A 21,192-nucleotide genomic window follows, 5' to 3' on the forward strand; every position below is an offset into this window, starting at 1 on the left:
CGTATTTTGTTGTTAGCATTGGGTTTGTTATTGAATCTAGTACTCTTTCTACTCTGTACTTTTCTGCCACATATCCCTTTTTTTTTTTTTTAGAACTTTTATTGAGATACAGTTAACAGACAATCAACAGCATATATTTAGAGTGTACAATTTGGTATCCCAATCTCCCAGTTCATCCCCTCCCAACCCTCCCCACTTTCCCCACTTGGTGTCCATGTGTTTGTTCTCTACATCTGGGTCTCTATTTCTGCTTTGCATTTCCTCTTTCATAGTTGTTAGCATTTGCCTTATGTACTGAGGTGCTCCTATGTTGGGTGCATATACATTTATAATTGTTATCTCCTCTTCTTGGATGGATCTCTTGATCTTTATGTAATGTCCTTTCTTGTCTCTTGTAACATTTTTTATTTTAAAGTCTATTTTTCTGATATGAGTATCGCTACTCCAGCTTTCCTTTGATTTTCATTTGCGTGGAATATCTTTTTCCATCCCCTCACTTTCTGTCTGTATGTGTCCCTAGGTCTGAAGTGGGTCTCTTGGAGACAGCATATGTGTGGGTCTTGTTTTTGCATCCATTCAGCCAGTCTGTGTCTTTTGGTTGGTGCATTTAGTCCATTTACATTCAAGGTAATTGTCGATATGTATGTTCCTATTACCATTGTCTTAATTGTTTTGTTTTTGTTTTCGTAGGTGCTTTTCTTCTCTTACGTTTCCTGCTTAGAGAAGTTCCTTTAGCATTTGTTGTAGGGCTGGTTTGGTGGTGCTGAATTCTCTGAGCTGTTGCTTGTCTGTAAAGCTTTTGATTTCTCCGTGGAATCTGAATGAGATCCTTGCTGAGTAGAGTATTCTTGGTTGTAGGTTCTTCCCTTTCATCACTTGAAATATATCATGCCACTCCCTTCTGGCTTGCAGAGTTTCTGCTGAGAAATCAGCTGTTATCCTTATGGGAGTTCCCTTGTATGTTATTTGTCGTTTTTCCCTTGTTGCTTTTAGTAGCTTTTCTCTGTCTTTAATTTCTGTCAATTTGACTACTATATGTCTTGGCGTGTTTCTCTGTGGGTTTCTCCTGCCTGGGACTCTCTGTGCTTCCTGGACTTGGGTAGCTGTTTCCCTTCCCACGTTAGGGAAGTTTTCAACTATAACCTCTTCCAAGATTTTCTCGGGTCCTTTCTCTCTCTCTTCTCCTTCTGGGACCCCTATAATATGAATGTTGGCGCATTTAACATTGTCCCAGAGGCCTCGTAGGCTGTCTTCAGTTCTTTTCATTCTTTTTTCCTGATTCTTTTCCGCATCAATGATTATCACCATTCTGTCTTCCAGGTCACATATTCGCCCTTCTGCCTCAGTTAATCTGCTGTTGGTTCCTTCTAGTGTATTTTTCATTTCAGTTATTGTGTTGCATATCTCTGTTTGTTTGCTCTTTAATTCTTCTAGGTCTTTGGTAAACTTTTCAATCTTTGCATCCAGTGTTTTTTCAAAGTCCTGGATCGTCTTCACCATCATTATTCTGAATTCTTTTTCTGGAAGGATGCCTATCTCCTCTTCGTTGAGTTGTTCTTCTGGGGTTTTATCCTGTCCCTTCATCTTGTACAAAGTCCTCTGCTTTTTCATTTTCTCTTTCCGTGGCTGTGGTTTTCAGTTCCACAAGACCAAATACTGCTGATACTGCTTGATCCTGCTGTCTGCCCTCTTGTCCACATATACTTTTTACGACAGTATTCTGGGCTAAACATCGAAGGTTGGGTGGTTTGTACCTTGTTCCTCTGATGCGAGGTGATGAACTGTACCCACCATGTGCTGAGTTTGTGGGCTGATCCTTCACGGGTGCAGCCTGGCCCAGTGACACCATTCACTTTCACAGCCTCGCCATCCGACCTCTGGCTCAGAGCTGTCTTCCAGGTCAGCACCTACGTGCCAGGTGGCCGTGCTCCCTCTTGATCTGGGTGTTTTCTGACCTCTCGAGCCTCACTTAACTCTAAGTAGACCCTTGGTCTCCCTCCTGGAAACCTCCAGTGCCCGGGTCTCCCCACTGCCCACTGTCTCTGGCCCGGTGCCCAGGGTCAGGTGGGGAGGGGCTGTGGTCAGGACTCTCCTGTGGAGCTAATCGTGCATGTGTGAGTCTTCTGGTTGACAGGAGTTCCCTAACCCAGTCACAGACCTTGTGCTTGCTGCCGGGCGGAACAGGACCCTAGAGGTTTTCGACCTCAATGCGGGCTGCAGCGCTGCCGTCATAGCAGGAGCCCATTCCCATCCCGTCCACCAAATTTGTCAAAATAAAGTGAGTGAGTTTTTGGCAGTGCACAGCCTTTGTAAACTTCATGTTTAAGGTGTTTAACAGATACAGACGTGTGATGCAATCTTATAACAGTTTGCTGCCAGATTCAATGGTGATTTTTATTGGGCGTGAAATTATTCTAAGCCTTGGTGTTTGACATTAGAAGACGTTTTAATTCTGTATTGAACGTTAATGTTTGTAGTTTTGTCTGATTATTTAATGGGCCCAGTTTTTTATTTTGCTGGTAATACATTTTCACTTACAACTTGGCAGGGTGTTTCAAGCATTAGGTGGACTGAGTGACAGGTGGGTGGATTCTGTAGGAATGTGAAGCAGCCTTTGTGAATCCGCAGGGCTCTCTGTAGGACGTAGCTCCTCTGCCTCGACAGAGGAAGAGTTTAAAACCTCTCACAGCTGAGGGCTGAAGAGCAGGGACCTGAGGAGGTGGTCATTTCGATGAAGTCATTGCCTCACAGTTTAGTTTAGAAGACCCTTGTCACCCAAAAGAACACCTAAGAGACTTGTGAACAAAACTTTTGTTTGTAGGACTGCAACTACAGTTTTGAGTTTTGATATATTCTGAATGGCTTTCTAAATTAAGGGTTTACTTTATAATGCCTTTTGAAATCTGATTATGGTTCAAGGGTATCCTCTTTTTTTAGTGAAGTCTTACCAGGTTGCTTAAAAAGACTCTCTTATCCACAGTTTCTGTATGTTATTCCAGGTTTGCTTTAAGTGTCCATGTAATAGGGCAGGTATGGTCTGATAACCTGTGAGCTGTTGTAACTGGTGTGAGTGGGGAAGAGAACACAGATGCTGGACTGCAGAGCTGAATTCTCTCGAGCGGATGTTGTTCCAGTGTCAGAATCTGGGTGACAGGATCTGGAGGTGCTGGCTCCAGAGTGAGACGGTGCCAGGGGTGCAGTGGGAGTCCTCCAGTTTGGGGGGGGCAGGCCTGAGGCTCTGTGCCCTGGGAGCTCCGTCTGGACGGCTCCTGCACGCGGCCCAGGCCAGAGTTGGAGCTTTGGGACACGGGCCGGCTAAGAGGCTGGGGAGGCCACCTGGGGTGAGGGCCACCTCTAAGGGGGCTGAGCGTCCTCTCCTCACTGTGGCATCTGCTTTTGGGTGGGAGCCCTGAAGGCTCAGACAGGATCCTGTCTTGATGTTTCCCCACATTTTACCCTTGGAGGTTAATTCATTAGGACATTTCCAGTTGTGATAGGAGAAGGTTTTCCTGGTTTGTAAAATGCTACCAGCTTGCTGAGAGTTTTTGAAGAAAAGATTATTTTTCTGCATCTTCAATGTTTTGAGCAGAATCTTCTGCATAAAGAACAGAACAAAAGTATTTTGTACACGGTGTAGCAGGTCCCCCGATGAGGGAGGCAACCCTTCGGAGACCTTTGTGACTTCACGGGGCTACGGAAACAGCGCACTTCAAAACCGGCGCGCGTGCTAGCCCCTGGCGGTGTGCGGGGCCGGCCCCTGTTCTCCCGGCGGTGCTGGGCGGGCGGTGAAGGGAAGGCGTGTCTCTTGTGGCTGGGACGGAGGTGCGTGTGAGGAAGCGCTGCCAGGGTCAGGTTTCAGGTGGGCTCTTAGACCTTATATGTTCCTGGGTTTCTACATGAACTTGATAACTGAGCCGTGTAGTTCCAATGATTGTTAGCCTCGTACCCACCGAATTTTTTAAAAAATTCAAGTGCAACTCCGCGAGCTATTGGCAGCTGTTCTTGGTGCAGAACATGCACGGGCAGAGGTGTTCACCTCTAGACACCTGTCCTTGTGCCCCTAGGCCAGCTGTCCATCCCTGGAATCTGCTGGCCTGAGTCACAACTGACTGTCACAAGCAGAAAGGACAGGACACCGTTCCTTACAGGAAATGAAATGTACGCGCTCAGGGCAGTGGGTTTCTTGAAAAGACCAGCCTGCACACAGATTCTAGGGGTTAAAGCTTGATGAATAGCATTGAGAATGTTTCATGTACTCCTCTCAAAACGCAGTGCATAAAATTTACCTTCAAGGTGAAGATTTTAACATCCGAGTGTCTCTCTTGAAATGTTATGTAGGTTGTGTATTCGATCAGTTTTTGCAGAGTTTCTTAGAGGCTTTAGTGAATACAATTCAGTAAGAATTGACTAAATTTGCCAAATATTGCCATTCTTCAGTTAAAATGTTTGTCATGAAGATACATGTGAATCTCACACGTGATGTCCTTTAATGTTGTAAGTGTCACATTTAAAACATGCTTCTCCCTGTGCTTTTGGACACTTGCTGTCTCTAAAGCATTATGAGTTACAGCACTAGAAAAGATTTCTTGTTCATTTAATTTGTGAGTTTATTGTATGTGACTCTTACTAAAGGTGCCACTTCAGAGCTGTCATCACCATCACTGTCATTGTCACTGGTGTCATTTTTCACATGTGGAAAATGTTTGTCAGCATTTCCATTATAAATCCTTATTTTCTTTTTCTCATGTTCTAATCTTTATTTCTTTCTGGAGTTTATCACAGAGTCATAAAAACTTGATTGAAACTTGGAATAATAGAGATCAGTGTGAGTTTTTTTTCAATTTTGTTCCCAAATTTGTTTTAAATTGTTTCAGCTGTTTAAGTTAAAAATGCAGAATATAATTTTGGAGTTTCAGATGCTCTTTTAGTTATAAAATAAAGCCCTGGCTACAAAATTATGGTAAAGACAATTCCTTTAAACTTAGCTAACTGGTTTTTCTCGTATTTTCAGAGAAGTTATTTCATTTTGAAAAGTAATGTGATGCTGTTTTTATGACATCTTCCTCTCTGTTTCCATTTCATAAAAGATGATATTTTAACCTTTTGCATATAATGCTTTTCTCTGTTATAAGGATTCAATAAGATCATGCATATGAATTTCTTAGCATACGCTAAATCCGTTAATGGAAGCCATTTTTCTAACATAGATTTATGAAGGCTGGTGGACACTGCCTTAGAAAAGCCTTCACCTTCATGTGCAACTGATTTCACACAATTTGTTTGTTCCCATGAGTGTTAAGGGGAAAGGCACAGAATTTTGCTTCCTGAAGTAGAAGGTCAGAAGCTGAATTAGAAGTGATTTCTGCTTTCAAAGAAGTTGCAGCCTAGGAGGTGGTAGATGTGGGCGTGAATAAGATTTATACAAAGCTGATTCTTGAAGTGTCATAAAATGAGGGGAAAGGGGGCTGCAGGGTGATGAGAACTGGGACAGTTATTCTGTTGCGGGAGATGAGAGGAGACTGCGCTTGGCTGGAATCACACGTCCTTCCTATTGTTAGACAGAACCTGATTTTACAGGGACCTTGAAGGTGCATGGAATAGAGAAGCAGGTCGACTTACCTCGTTCAACTTCCTGTGCACGTTGGAGGGTCTGGACTGGTGCCTGGGTCGCCCAGGCTCCTCTCCTCTCTGACTCGTATTTAAAATCCCGGAAGAGGATAGACGTGCATTAATGACATGAATGCAGACCCTCAGAAGGAAGGTACGGGGTGTGGGTCCAGCTCTCGGTCAGCCTTCCTGTCCCAGCTGCCATCTCCTGCCACTCCACTCAGCTCTGCCCCAACCATCCTGCTGCTAAAACACAGACCAGAACACATTTCAGCGCTTGGCTTTCAATTTCTCAGGGTCCCGTTGCTTCCAAGTCAGAAGCAGCTCTGCAGGCAGGCTCTGGCCACCGCTCTTGTCCCATCCCTGCCCGGTGTCCTTAGGTGTGGGTGTGGGCCCTCTGGGCTCAGGCCCGGCAGCGAGGGGGCCCGAGTTGCTGGGCCCAGGCTCTTCTCTCATACTGTGGACGTGGCTCTGGGATGCACAGGGCCCTGGAGGGGTTTAGATGTCCTGGGGCACCAGGCCAGAGGAAGGGCAAATCCCAGGTGTCTGCCTGCCCTCTCTTGGGTGCAGATGGTGATAAGTCGTGCGCACTGAGTGTTCCCACGTCCACACGTGCTGGCTTGGGGTCCTCACAGGCATCCCAGTTCACAGAGGCGGAGGCTGAGACCTGTGAGCAGTGGGCGTGGCCTCAGGGCGCTGTCTGGCGGCAGAGCTCACATTCTTAGCCCCGTTGGAAAGCCCGGGGTTGAGGACCCCCCCCACCCCTTGCCCCGGCTTCTTCCTGGGCGGCCTCGGGCCCCACCCTGATAATGAGCTGTTTTGAGAACGCAGATGCACTCACAGCCTCCCCGTCTACAGCACTTCCCCCACTGGAGGTCCGTGCGGATGGCCAGACCGGACTCCCCACACCTGCCTCCGTGGCCTGGACCAGCAGCAAATGCCTGCTTCCGTTCAAGACTGGCCCCATCGCCATCCCGCAAGGCCACACCGGCTTGTGCCAGCGGCCGGCCTCCGTGGAGCTGTCAGTGCTGGGGGGCGTGGTGTGACCCGCCGCTCTCCCATGAGATCCCCAGACGCTGACGGGCACAGAAGTGACCTGCTTTGTGAGAGCCCACAGGCTGCTGTGGGCAGTTTAAGGGGTCCATGTGCATCACACCCCAGGCCTGTGTGCACGTCTGTCCCCCCGTGGGGGCACCAGGAGGGCCGCACCTGCCTCTGCCTCTCCGCCATCGCGACAGAAAGGCCGCCGGGGAGTCTCTGTTTCTGCCGGAACTCTGCAGGTATCAGTCCGAATCCCTCTAACACCCTGTGAAAGTTGGGTTTTATTTTTTGGCATTTTGGCATTTTTAGATTTAGATAGCAATTTTATGCTATTCTAAATTGCCTTTCCCCAACACTGTTCATTGCATTAAGCTTTTCTGCCTGTAGCGCAGGGTTTCACAGGCGGGCTACCGCCGCCTTAGCTCCAGTGTAGCCATCAGGGGCCTCACCTCGGGCGGGAGGGACCTGGTGGCCTGGGACGTGTGGGCCGCGTGGGGTCTGTGAGGGCCCGCGCCTCACCGGCAGAAAGCCTCGCCAGTTGGTTTTGGGTCCCTCTCGGGGGGGAGGCCAGCCCCCGGGGCCCACGCTGTTCCCTGGGGCAGTTCCGGCGGTGAAGGCTGTGTGCTGTCCAAGCTCTCTGGCTCCGACCGCTGGCCTGGGGCCGCCGGCGTGGTCCTGGTGACCAGCTCTCTCAGATGAAGGCAGCTGGGTGTCTTACTCTCTGTGTCTTACGTAGGAGGCTGAGTTCCTGTGCCTCACCCCACTTGGCAGGGCCAGTGTGTCACAGTTCTGGTGTCACTTCCTCCAGGAAGGGTCGCTACAGTGTGCGCCTCCTGTCACCGAGTGGCGGGGTGGCAGGTCCCAGCGCTCCGTGTGCCTGGTGGGGTCTACATCCCGCACGTGCTGGTGACACCCTTCCCCGGGTCCCTAGCGGAGCAGAGCTCTCTACAGCAGGTCAGGCCATGCTCTGTTCTCTCCAGTGGGGGTTCGGATGCTGGGGCGGGGGGGTGGGTTCTGAACAGAGCCCACCCACGGTGTCCCCGAGGGAAGGACGGGATCTGCAGAGACCCGGCCGGGTGCTGGGAGCCTCTCGCCCGAGGCTTGCCCTGCAGCGCCCTTTCGAGGAGATGCACCGTAAAAAATGACTTGTTTCTTTTAAAGTCTCCCAGTTTTTATAGCTCTGATAAAAATGATGAGTCATAGTGGATTTTACATGAAACTTTGAGGAGATTGTTTTATCAAGATCTGGTTTTCCAAGTGCTTCTCTTTTCTCTCGATAAAAAATTAATCAAAATAACCCAGGGTGGTTAACTCTGTCAGTGTTTATTTCAACTCGTCCAGCCTTAAAACTACTGTGTACATGTGTGTGTACACACATGTAACACGCATGTGCACATATGTACACACGTGTGTACATGTGCGGTGTGTGTGTGTGCACGCGCCCCCTTGTGTATACGTGCATATACATATGCACGTGCCTGCAGGTGTGCACGCGTGTGCATGTGCTGTAACCTACCTGTGAACAAGTTCCTTTCGTCGTGTGGCACCTGTTAGCAACCACTGGCACGCGGCACTCTTCCAAGTGCAGGGACACGTGAGTGAGTGACAGAGCCAGGTCCTGACCCTCGAGGAGTTTGTAGTCTCACAAAGAAAGAAGCAAGTGGGTTCAACGCAGGCCAGGCACCCTGAGCCTGGCCCCTCGGGGGACCCTCCCTGGCAGGTGACGTGGGGGGAGATCCGTGGCGTGGGGAGGGAGCTGGGTTGGTGGGGGAGCAGCTCTCGGGAAGTGGGTCGTGGAGGAGGCGGGTTGCCCAGGGGGCCTTGACGGGGCAGGGGACCGGCCACTGGGCTCATGGGCCCTGATCACGGGGGTTTTGTTCTGGATGGGGGGGGGGCTGTCAGGAGGGGTTGAGCAGGAGGCAGTGACCTCACAGGGCCTGAGCGTGCGTGCGGGTGCTGTGCACCCACATGTCTCCCGGGACGCTGGAAATGGTTCAGCCGTGCTGCCGGGGGCGTGGCCCAGCCTCTGGGCGCAGCTCTGCGGGGGCAGCGGCTCTGCACGGCCCGCGTGGGGGGGCCGGGGTCGGGGACGGCAGTGGGGTCGCAGATGGCGACAGGGTCATGGACGGGGATGGGGATGGGATCGGGGACAGGGACAGGACATGGACGGGGATGGGGTAGAGGATGGGGTCGGGGACGGGGATGGGGATGAGGACGGGGTCATGGACGGGGATGGGGTCGGGGACGGGGACGGGGTCGGGGACAGGGACAGGACAGGGACGGGCTGCAGGAGGGTGAAGGGGCTACGTGCCTAGCTCCTTCCTCCTGCTCCGGACCACAGGCAGCTCCAGCCGGGCTCTGGCCAGGGACCCAGCACCAGCCTCCGAGGCTCCCCTCTGTCAGGGGTGTCCACCCCCACCAGTGCTGGTGGGTCCCGCAGCCACTGTCCCAGGCCCTCTCGTTCCCTGGGGAGAGAACAGAGCAGCTCCAGGAGACCGTCCTCCGGATGACACACGCTCTGCCCTAGTGTCTGCCGTGGCTCCTGTGCTCCAGGGCCTGACTCTGCGGCGGAGCCTGGACCAGAGACTCACGGGGGCGAGGCGGGGAGGGTGTGGGGGCTGCCGCAGGCCAGGCGGGAAGGGGGCTGTGGCTGGACCCGTCTTCACACAGGGCTGTGAGGCCCCCTTCGTGGTGGACACACCTCTCTGAGCCAGCGCCCCTGCAGTGGGGTGACCCTGCAGGGGTCCTGGGACGTTTCCTTCCAGATGCTCCCTCTCTCCTGGGTCATGAGCCTGGGCCATGCGTTTGGGGGGCGTTCCTCTCTCTTAAAACCACACGTCTCTTCGTTAGGGGTTTTAGTGTGTTTATTTGCTTTCGGAAGTGGCTAAGCATGTGCTCTGCATGGGGCAGCCGCTTGTGCAGGGGCCGGATGGTGGCCGAGTCCCCTCAGACCCCCGAGCCTTTCGGTGCCGAGTGTGGTGTTCCGGGGCTCACCACGGCAGGCTCTCAGATGAGAGGTGTTCTGTTGGGAAAAAGAGTTCTGAGGGGTTTTGATGGGAAAATAGCTGGTTATAGTTCCTGAAAATAAACATCTGAATGGTATACGATGGAATGAAGACAGGAGTTTAAGGTTACAGAGGTTTACACCATGTTTTAATAGCTTGTTTTCTTAGACGTCTCTTAAATTTCTGTTCAGTTACACAGTGTACATCAGAGTGTTCCAACTAACCACAGCCCCGCAGGACCCGTCAGCCTACAAGTCCAGGATCAGGGGAGGCGCGAGGTGCCCTTGGCCCAAATGTCCTATTTCCAGTAAAATAGAAAATAGGTCGTTTCTAATTTCTTTCAAGCTTAGTGACACGTGTAGCCACGTTTATCGTGCGTCACTGATGCTCTTTTGCAAGCATCCCAGTACATTGTAATGATCTCTTCTGAGAATTACCTCTATAGCTGTCTCGCTGTGTTGGACAAGCAGAATTTAACTCATTTTATCATCCACTTCACAAAAAAGTGAGGGCAATATATTCCTATTTTTAATTATGTTTTATGTCATTAAATGGCTTATTTTTGGAATGAAAGTATATAAATCTTTTTTATGATTTATTGATATTTTTAAGAATCATGGCAGTGGACTTCCCTGGTGGCGCAGTGGTTAAGAATCCGCCTGCCAGTGCAGGGGACACGGATTCGAGCCCTGGTCCAGGAAGATCCCACATGCCGCAGAGCAACTAAGCCCGTATGCCACCACTACTGAGCCCACGTGCCGCAACTACTGAAGCCTGCACGTCTAGAGCCGAGAAGCCACCAGACTGAGAAGCCTGCGCACCACAACGAAGAGTAGCCCCTGCTCTCCACATCTAGAGAAAGTTGGCACGCAGCAACAAAGACCCAACACAGCCAAAAATAAATACAGAGTCATGGCAGATGCTTTTTCTGTATATATTTTAAAAATCTGATTGGCTATTACTCTTTTTTTCTGTGTCTGAATGAGATATTTGCATTTTTTGTGATGTAAATATATAATACTAGACAGCTAATGTTAATTGAAAAGCTAAAAAATATGTAAAGTTTAAACAGTTTTTAAATGAACTTATTTTGTCACAAAAAACTTTAGATGTTCAGAAATAATAGTGGCTTGAATGTATTTGCTTTAAAATAGATTGTTAGCTTTAGGTCTTGCTTTTTCTTTTTTTAGAGAAATGAAAGGATGATCGATGCAGGTGGAACTGCTCTATCCCTCCCTTGTGTTCTTCTTTGCTGAGCCCCGCTCTGCACTCACAGCCATGCACTGCTCTCTGTAGCGCGAGCACCCTTTTCCACAAAGGCACTGAGCTGCGTGTGTGCTGTGCTACCTCAGACTCACTCCACGTGATGTGTATGCATTCTCCCCGTTTTTGTGTATTTCTTACATGTGCAGTTAAGCCTACACATTTCCCTCCAAATGCTGCTTTAGGTGTCATTTGCCAGGTTTAGTACTTGGCATTTTTATTATTTAGCAGTAACTATTTTCTGATTTTTTTCAACCCAGGCTTTATGTAGGTGTGAGCTTTTAGATTTCCTTGTATATGAACTGATGTGTTGGTCCTTTTTTTGGGATTACTGATTCCTAATTTTATGTCATGTGTTCAAGGCACGTGTTCTGTATAATACTGATTTTCCTGGTGTCTGTCGAGATGTTTGTATTTATTGAGGAACTTGGCTCTCTGGTTCATTTTTATAGACATTACATGTGTGTATGGAAAGCATGTGTTCTTGCTAACTACTGGGTGTGTGTCTGCATAGATGTCAACTGCCCCAGCCTTATTAACTGTGTTAAATCATTCAAGTTTTCCTAATTTTTGTTGCTTGATTTTTTTAATTAGTGAGAAAAATGTATTAGCATCTCCGTGATTGAAATCTTGTCAGCTCCTTCTTGTGTTCTATTAATTTTTGCTTTATGTATTTACAGACTGTGTTATTAGGTCTATGTAAGTTCAGATGGCATATATTTTTATGTGCAGTTGTTCTTTTTATCACTTTCAGAAACTGTTTCTAATTAGGCCTACTTTGCCCTATATCTATTTTTTCTAGTGCTTATGCAATCAATCTTGCTTCCTTTTACTTAGCATATACTGTTTCCCCCTACTCTTCACTTTCAACCTTTAAAATCTACTTTAAATGTTTTTATTGAAATCCAACCTAAGAACCTTTCTTTTATTTGTTGAGTTTAGTCTGTTCGAAATTATGATGATGATTCATCATTTGATCTTATTTTGTTTTTCTCTTCAATCTTAAAAAAAACTCTGCACTTTCTATTTATCATGAATTTTCTTGGCTTCATTTTTTTCCTTCTCAGCCTCTACTGTACTGATCATAAAATTTTTTTTAATTCTTTTTTTTTCCTTGAAAGGTTTGACCACTGTTCATTGTTTCTGTTTTGTTTTTCATTTTTTATTGTTCAATTTCAAGAAACTAGCAATGTGGTAAGCTCCTGTAACGATACACGTGTCTGTGTATTAAACTAGATCTGTGTTTTGTTCTTTTTATACTCAGGGCCTGCAGAGTGCCCAACATTTAGCAGGTGATGTCTCAATGTTTGCTGAGTGTCTGCTGTTTTTATGTTATGAGCTGTCAAGCTGTCTTAACCTAGCCCGGGTGTGGAGCACCCAGCTGTGTTGGTCTTAGTGGCTGTGAGGCACTGAATGGACCCCGTGTGTATCGTGTTTCTCCTCTGAAAATGGGTATCAAATCGTTCATACGTCACAGGTTTGTGAAGAGGATGAAAGTGTTTAGAATGCCGTCGGGTGCAGAGTTAAGACTCAATGTATATTTGTTTGTTATTCTTGTTATTGAATTTATATAAGCCTTTATTTCCTATTTGTAAATGAACAATCACTTGTAGGTATGCGTACATTTTAAGCATAAATGCTTATGGATATACTTCATTAAACTTGTCTTAATATTTGGATATTCTTGACATAGAAGGAAGATGGAAATTGTTATGAATCACACTGTATTTAAGTAATGGTTCTGTAGATGGAGTTCAGTTCAGTTTCAACCCACTAGACGTTTACAATCGTGACAACATTTCTTGTGACGGCAGCACAGGGAAGGCGAGAGTGCCCGGGGCCCTGATGACCAGATCAGAGGCGGGTCCTCGAAAGGATCAGCGTCTGTGGTGACACGAGCTAGGTGTCACCCAAGTCATCATTACAGGCACCTGCTCAGGGCATCGCAGAAAACTAGTAACTGACCTCAAACTTTAAATGCCTTAGGAAGGCCGTCTTTCAGATAATTTGTTGAATGTGGCTTATGACCTGTACTTTAAAAAATAAATTTTGTGTATTAATTTTAGTCTTTGATCTTTTACCATTTGTAGTTCTATGTCTTTCAGTGGCATTACGTATAGAGAAAACATACCTCAGTAATTCTTAAGGTCAAAATATACCATTAGCAATTATCCATAGGACGTTTTTGGAGTGTAATTTTGAAACTTTTATCAGTAAGAAAAAAAGTTTTTGTTAATTTCTTACTTTAGATTCAGGGTTATTAGATATAATTAGTATAACATTTTATTAATTCAGCCTGTAAAACATACGTCTTGACTTTTCCCCTTGCAATTACAGGGGTCATCATTCACCACCCAGCAATCCCAGGTTTATAATCTTTTTGCAACCACAGCCATTGGTGATGGGGTAAAACTCTGGGACCTGAGAACTTTGAGGTAAGTCTCCTTCTGCTTTTCAGAAGGAGTGAAGGGGTGAGTCTAGACAGACCATATAAAATACATTTTTATTAAAGCTCATGATAAACTTAACTTGATCCCGTTTTTCCAACTATGACAAGGTTGAGGTGAATCTGTTCACACTGACCAATCTAAGAAAAGTCTGATTTATACACAGAGAAGGTCACATAATTTGGAATAATAAAAAGCAAGTGCTGGTCTTTCCTCTGCTCTGTGTGACCCCTGAGTGTTGGAAATGCACAGGGAGGAAGTCGATCACTTAGCTGTTAGACTACAGTGATGCAGACACGTAACAGTGAGATGTGTATGTATATATGCATACAAATTACATATACACACAGTGATACGTTCATATAACAGTGAGGCATGTGTGTGTGTATATGAAATATACATATATACACAGTGATCATATATTATGTAGACATAATTCTATCCTTTGAAAGTGTTCTGATAGTCGTATTATGGCAGAGAGTCACTAACTATATAATGCATCTAACAAAAACAGAATCAACACTTACATCTGTTCACATATTTGTGTGTGTGCGTGTGTATATTCACAAGGACAACATTAGCAGATTGTCTCTGCTTTCCTCTTCAATCACTAAACAAGTATAAAACCCCTGTTTCTATCCTATGTGACATTTATGTACTCTTCATATATAAAAAAGTTTATTTAACATTAGTTTGATTGTTTTGTGAATTTATGACGTTTTAAAGTGTTTTAGTTATTTTTGAAAGTCTCCAGGATAAGCTGCTCACAATTTAATAATCCTCACATATGAAAATGTTTTTTCACTATTGGCTTGCCCATTTTTGTGAAGGAAAGCAAGTCAGTATCCTTCTCCTATTTTATGTTAAAAACGGAAACATCATTTGTCCTCCTGGTGTTTCTTTTTCTCCTCGTAGGTGTGAGCACCGTTTTGAAGGACAGCCACACTGCGGCTACCCGTGTGGAATTGCTTTTAGCCCTTGTGGCCGATACGTGGCTTGTGGGGCCGAGGACAGACATGTACGTATCCATGTGCTGCGTGGTGTTTAAGCAAAGATTCTGCACTCATTCTTTTGGAGACGGTGAATACTGCCGCATGTTAGGATGGAAATCTGATTTAAGCTTGACCATGGCCCAGTGCGTTACTATCACATAGCAACGATATTAATAACAGTCACACACAAGGTATGACAGGCCTGCATGGTTTTTTTGTTAATTGGAGTCCGATACTTTCAATACTGATCATTAATTAATTTATTTCTTTATTCATTGATTAATCGCTGCACAGATTGCCTGTGGTTGTGTTTTGTATTAGTTTCCTAGGGCTGCTGTAACAAATGACCACAAACTTGCCAGCTTAAATCTGCAGAAATCTATTCTCTCACTGTCCTGGAGGCCAGAAGCCCACAATCCAGGTGCTGGCAGGGCTGGCTGCTCCTGGAGGCCCTGAGGAGGCTCTGGCCCAGGCCTCTTCAGCTCCTGGTGGTGGCCATCGATCCTGGGCGTTCTTCGGTTTGGGGGTTATTATTCCAGGGTCTGCCTCCGTCTTCACACAGGCATCTTCCCTGTGTGTCTCCTCTGTGTGTCTCAAATCCCTCTCCCTTCTCATGTAGGGAGACCAATCACTGGACACCCTAAATCCAAGCTGATCTCATGATATTTAATTACATCTGCAGAGATCCTATTTCCAAATAAGGTCACAGTCACAGGTACGGGTGGTTAGGACTTGGACATATCTTGGGGGACACAGTTCAACTCACTACTGGTCTATAAGGGTTATCTAAACAAAAAGACACGAAGTTTCCAAAAATTCAAGGAAATCATAACATTTATTTGGAAAAGCTACTTTACAATTTAACTGAGCATCCAATTTAGTTTTTAAACCTTTCCCCTTATTTCATTTAACTGGTGATAATGGAATTTAAGAATATGGAATCTAAAAAAAAAAATGGTACTAATGAACCCAGTGGCAGGGCAAGGATAAAGATGCAGATGTAGAGAAAGGACTTGAGGACAGGGTGGGGGGTGGGGTGGGGGGAGCTGGGACGCAGTGAGAGAGCAGCACGGACATATACACACGACCACATGTAACATAGGTGGCTAGTGGGGAGCTGCTGCAGAGCACGGGGAGACCAGCTCAATAGTGGGTGATGGCCTAGAGGAGTCGGATAGGGAGGGTGGGAGGGAGGGGATGTGAGGATATATGTATAAATACAGCGGATTCACTTTGTTGTGCAGCAGAAACTGGCGCAATAGTGTAAACCAATTATACTCCAATAAGGAGCTTAAAAAAAAATTTAAAGACTGTTTCATGGAACTTTTAAATAGGAAAAGTTATTCAAAAAATTTACTAGTTTATAACTAACGAAACACTCACCATTGACATCTTTGTCATCTGTTATGATAGGTTCTTGAGTTCATCTGCAAATGAGGTGGTTGATCATGTGAAAAATGTTTGCTTCAAAGGCTTGAGCACTACTTGTGTATTACCTAAGAAATTCAGGAGATGACTTAAGTGTGCATCTCTTCTTTTGGGAGCCGAATGCAGTCAACTGTGTACACTGAATTTGCTTGAAATTTTGGTCACCACTTTCTTTTATGCAACATATAGGCAAGCGCAGTTGAAAAACATAGTAGTTGAAATTAAGACTATTAACACAGAAACCTTGAAAGTAGAAACATGGGAAGTGAAGTGATGTGAGAATACTTGAGTGTAAAGTAGGTTTGGAGGAGCAGAGCATGACGGTAGGTAGTGAGAGGCATTTAACCACGGTAATGATGACAGTCTGCATAGAAGTGTCGTCATCCGGCATCTGTGCTCACCCAGTAGCACCGTCTCAAGGCATATAAAGCAAAAGTAGTGGGAACTCTAGAGAGCAAAGGAAACATCCTCAATCATAATGGAAGACTTTAACAGTCTGCCGAGACCAGCTCGGCGACGCGAGGTGAGTGACGGGTGCCGCAAGCTTGAAGAAGACACAGACACAGACGGAAGAGAAAAGTGGGACCGGGGGGCTCAAGACCTCTCCGATCAAGAGCCCCGCTGACTCATCCCAGGTTGCTTTTATTGAGTTCCTGGGCTAACATTCTCAGGTTACACCCATAAACAATCAAAGGCCTCACATGACTGAGGCAATTATCTTTGTTTACTTCCTGGGTCCGAGTGGAGCAGGTGTGGATTTGAGCTGGGGGTGGAGAGCAAAACAGCCCTGGGGGCAGGAGACCTCTCTCAGATATGAGGGGTCTGTGCCCCACCCGTGTTGGCCCCTCTGCGACTGTGCCTGTCTTAGGTTGTTCCTCCCTTGAGGAATCTTACCCGTCTCTGGCTAACCAGTCATCCTCCAGGGCCAAACAGGGTGATATAAGGAAGGCTCTATGCACCACCCCTGTTGGCCCCTCTGCGGCTGTGCCTGTCTTAGGTTGTTCCTCCTCTGAGGAATCTTACCCGTCTTTGGCTAAGCAGCCGTCCTTCAGGGCCAAACAGGGTGATATTAGTCTCCACGCCCCGCACCCTCAGCTCCTCCACTGCTCAAGCAGGACATTCTGAATCCCATCGCTCGGCCCACATACTTTAACATTTTCAAGGTTTCAGAAAGGTTCCCGAATGTCTTCCCACAACAGTCTTCTTTTAATGGCTGGAAAACAAATTATTGCTGATAATGATGCTTTTCAGCTTAAAATATCCAGTATCGTGTAGAATATAGACCAAGTGTCTTTCGTGTGGCATAGAAGAACCTTCACGATGTCTCCAACTTGCCTCTCTCTCTCCTATATGTCCTATTTCCTATTCCACTGTGTCAGACAGACTCTGCATATGTGCCTTGTATAATACAAAAACATGAGGCTAAACCAAAAATCCTCTCCCAGAAAATGAGACCACACCAGAAAAATGTTTTCTAGGCAGATGTTAACTAACAATATATTTGCAAATGAGCTGAAGGAAATTAAAAAAAAACACATATTCTTTACTTTTAACAAAGAAGGTAGAGCAGAAACAGGAAAGCTCAATGTTCATGGAGTTCAAGGATGGTTCAATATTAAGAACTCTATTAATAAATACATATTTTAACTGGTGTAATAATAAGAATTGTATGACCATCTTCATATACACAGAAAAGTCATTTCAACAAAATTCCACATTCATTTCTGTTACAGTATCTAGGAAAAGAGGAATCTATGATGCTTCTTTCAAATGATAAAATGCTTACTTCATGCCAAAGCCAGCATCTTGTGAGCAAACATTAGAGACATTCTATGGCTGGGAACAGAGAAGGAAGCCCCTTGAGTTCCAATATTTTGGCATATTGGAGGTATTTACCTATAGCATTAGGCAAGAGAACCTTGTTAGAGACTTTATCATTGAAAAGGAATAGTTTAAAATTATCTTTATTCATAGATGTTAAGATTGCACATCTGGAAAACTCAAGAAAATTAATGGGCATTGTGACCAATAAAATAATTTAAGAAGTATTTAATAGTAGAATTGAAGTTAACATATGGAATTCAGTGGTCTTTCTGTATAAAAGCAGTAACCTGTGAGAAGATACAATGAAGAGGGGAGTCCATTTAGAAGGACAGCCTTAAAAAGGAGAAACTATTCAGGCATAAATGTAGCAAGAATTCTGCAAAACCTAGATGAAGAAAACAGCTTTTTCCCCCAGAAATGTAAAATCTTACCTTGTTCTTGGGCAGGAATATTCAACCTGATGAAGAAGTCAGTTCTCTCTAAACACTATGTAAATTTAATGTTGCCCCAATGAAAATACCAATAGGTTTCTCTGTAGCAAGGCAGTTTTATTGTAAAGTTGTTGGAAAGAAGTGACAGTTGTCGAGAGACCCTGGAAAAAAGAGCATTAGGTTAGGAGAATGTGCTTACTAGCGATTAAAACGTGTTGGGAAAGACTCTCTAATTAGAACATTGTAGAGCTGGTGCACGGGTGTGAAGGCAGGCGAGTGTCTCAGGGCTCTGGCTTTGAAAATGCTCAGAGGCGTTGATGGTCCCGAGACCCTGCTTGGTGCCGTCTCAGTGCTGTCCCCAGCCTGGAGGCCAGAGCTCCCGGGGTGAAGAGCTGGTTGCGGGTTTGTTGCAGAGGAGCCAGGAAGAAAGGAAGACATGGAAGAGTAACGGGCCATCTCATAAGGCCGCAGTGGGGAGCACCAATGGCCAGTGGCCAGAGGAGGCCCAGCTGAGCATCGGAAGAATAATGACTGCAGCTGATTCTAATCCTTATGTGTCCAAAAGCTCCTGGTTTTAAAACGCCATTCTGCAAAGGAGATAAGTAACACAAAACACAGACAAAACAAAACCTCCTTGGTCCCCATGGGGAGGTAACTAGGGTACCAGTTCCTTACTCAGAAGCATGCCTTCTAAAGGGAAAGGATGAAGCCTTTCTTTTGCCTGTCCTGTTTGGACTATATTTCAAGTCAACCAGATATTAATTTGAAGAGGAAAAGTTCTGTCTCAGAGACAAATTCCTGGCAAGGGGGATAATTAAAACTCACCCTCTTGCCATCTCAAATGAAGTGATTGGTTTTAGCAAATGTTGTTTGCAGATGAAGCAATCAGATAAAGACGGTAAAGACCAATGACCCCCAGGCAGCCTGAACAGACATTCGTCCAAAGAAGACGTGCAGCTGGCCAAAAGGCACATGAAACATCTCTGTCATCAGGGAAATGCAGACCAAATCCACAGTGAGCCACCACCTCACACCTGTTAGGATGGCCGTTATCAAAAAAACAGAAGATGATGTGTCGGCGGAGATGTGGAGAAATTGGGACCCTTGTGCACTGCTGGTGAGAGTGTAACATGGTGCAGCCACTATGGACAGCAGTGTAGCGGTGCCTCAAATAATGAAAAGTAGAACTACCATATGATCCAGCCAGTTCTCTCCTGGGTATTTGTCCAAAATAATTGAAACCAGGATCTCAAAGAGAGATCTGTACTCCTGTGTCATGGCAGCGTGATTCACGATAGCCAAGATGTGGAAACAACCCAGGTGTCTCGTGATGGATGAATAAAGGAAGCGTGGTAAGTGCATAGTATTCAGACATAAAAAGGAAGGAAATCCTGCAACATGGGCAGCACGATGAACCTTGAAGACCTCATGCTCAGGGAAATAAGCCAGTCGTAGAAGGACAGATACTGCATGATTCCACTCATAGGAGGAATCTAAGATGGTCAAACTCATAGAGGCAGAGAGTGGGATCATGAGTACCAGGAGCTGGGGGCGGGGGAAATGGGAGACACTGGCCAAAGAGCAGAGTTTCAGTTACACGGGATGAGTAAGTCCGGGGCTCTGCTGTAGACATGGTGTCTGTGGTCAACAGTACTGTGCTGTGTACTGAACCTTTGTTAAGAGGATGATCTCATGCTAAATGTTGTTACTACAACTACAAACAAGACTGATGGGAAATTCTCCCAGGGAGCATCATAACCCAGACCTTCTGGCCAACGTTAACATCTCTAAGTGTGGAACAGTTTATACATTAGATGTGTTCCTAGTGCCATTTTAAGGTACACGCCACATTAGCCTGCATCACGAAGTAGTGAAAAAAGTGACCTTGAAGCTCATCGAGTCTTCGTACGTGATGTCCCGCTTTGCAGCAAATACACAGGATAATGGACCACGTTGAAACGTGTCTCAGGGATTCTGAGTGTGGGGCCTCCTTCGAGACCCTGGCCCGGTTTCCTCAGCAAGCGCAAGGCATAGGAACAGGGGCTGGCAGAGAAAGGTTGCTCCAAAATGAGACACTCAGACAATGTGCGGGTCTCGTTTGGATTCTGATTGACCCAAAATAACTGTGAAAAGACATTTGAGAACATTGGGAAATGACTGATATTTACTGGGTAGTAGTAACAGGGAATTATTATTTCAGTTAGATGTAAAAACGGCAGTACAGTTATGTGTAAAATGTCCATATTTTTAGAGATACTTACAAAATACATAGGACATCATCTTTTTTCAATTTCCTTCAAAGTACTGCATACTTCTTCAACCCCAAAAACTAGAAAGAAAAAGAAAAGTGATATGGTAGTGGAAGCAAGCATAGCACAGCCTTGACTGTGTTGTATTTGGGTTATGTATACCTGGACCTCGTTGTATCATTCTCTGTACTTTTGTATTTGAGAATTTTCAAAACAAAAAGCCAAGCGCAGGTGTTGGAAATAGTACTGGACGTGGACAATCTTGCCCACACCGTCGCGTGAGCCCCCTTTGCTGACCTCCTGGAGGGCAGTAGCTGGGCGCTGAAGGGTTGGGGAAGGCTGCGTTTGCGTCCTGTTCTGCTCTGTCGTTTGGGAACCAGTGATTCTCTGACCTGTGTGTTACCGTCTGCAGCTGTGCACGGGTAGTGCCTACTGTAGGGCAGAAGGAACTAATACGTGTTTGCAGTTGCGTTTGAGAACTATTGCATAGAAAGCTGTGATGAAGCCGTAATGACTTTATCAGGATAACGGCAAAGCTATGGGCTGATAGAAGCTACTCTTTTGACAGACCCCTTGGCCTTGTTGTTTCACTGCAGCAGCATATTTTCAAAGAAATCAAAATGAATGAGTGAACTGATGGATACTTGGAGATAGTTAGTTGTATATTTGATCATAGGTCCAAAGATGCTGAAAAAGATCAGCATCTTTTTAGATGTTGGCTGTTGTTAGAAAGTTGATAAGGATTTGTTTCCAGACTGTTAAGGCTGCAACTCCCCTAGGTACATGATACTGATGGTTGGACCAGTGGTCAGTGTTGTTCCAGTGATCCGCTGTGTGCTGTCTCTGCAAGAGGACGCGGACGGAGACCTGCAGAACTTGTCACTTTGTTTGTCACTGTTCCTGTT

At 45.9% G+C, this 21,192-nt stretch overlaps 1 protein-coding gene across 1 annotated transcript in view; it reads left to right on the forward strand.

Moving 5' to 3' along the window:
- The window catches only part of WDR27 (WD repeat domain 27), a 64,071-nt gene extending 50,075 nt beyond the window's left edge, over positions 1-13,996 (forward strand). The window contains 1 exon segment of the mRNA XM_057738737.1: positions 13,254-13,996. Coding sequence (XP_057594720.1) covers positions 13,254-13,291 — 38 coding nt within the window. The 3' untranslated portion in view covers positions 13,292-13,996.
- Positions 13,997-21,192: the final 7,196 nt, after the last annotated feature.

The sequence above is a fragment of the Hippopotamus amphibius genome, chromosome 6, assembly GCF_030028045.1.
Source record: "Hippopotamus amphibius kiboko isolate mHipAmp2 chromosome 6, mHipAmp2.hap2, whole genome shotgun sequence".
Classification (NCBI taxonomy): Eukaryota; Metazoa; Chordata; class Mammalia; order Artiodactyla; family Hippopotamidae; genus Hippopotamus; species Hippopotamus amphibius.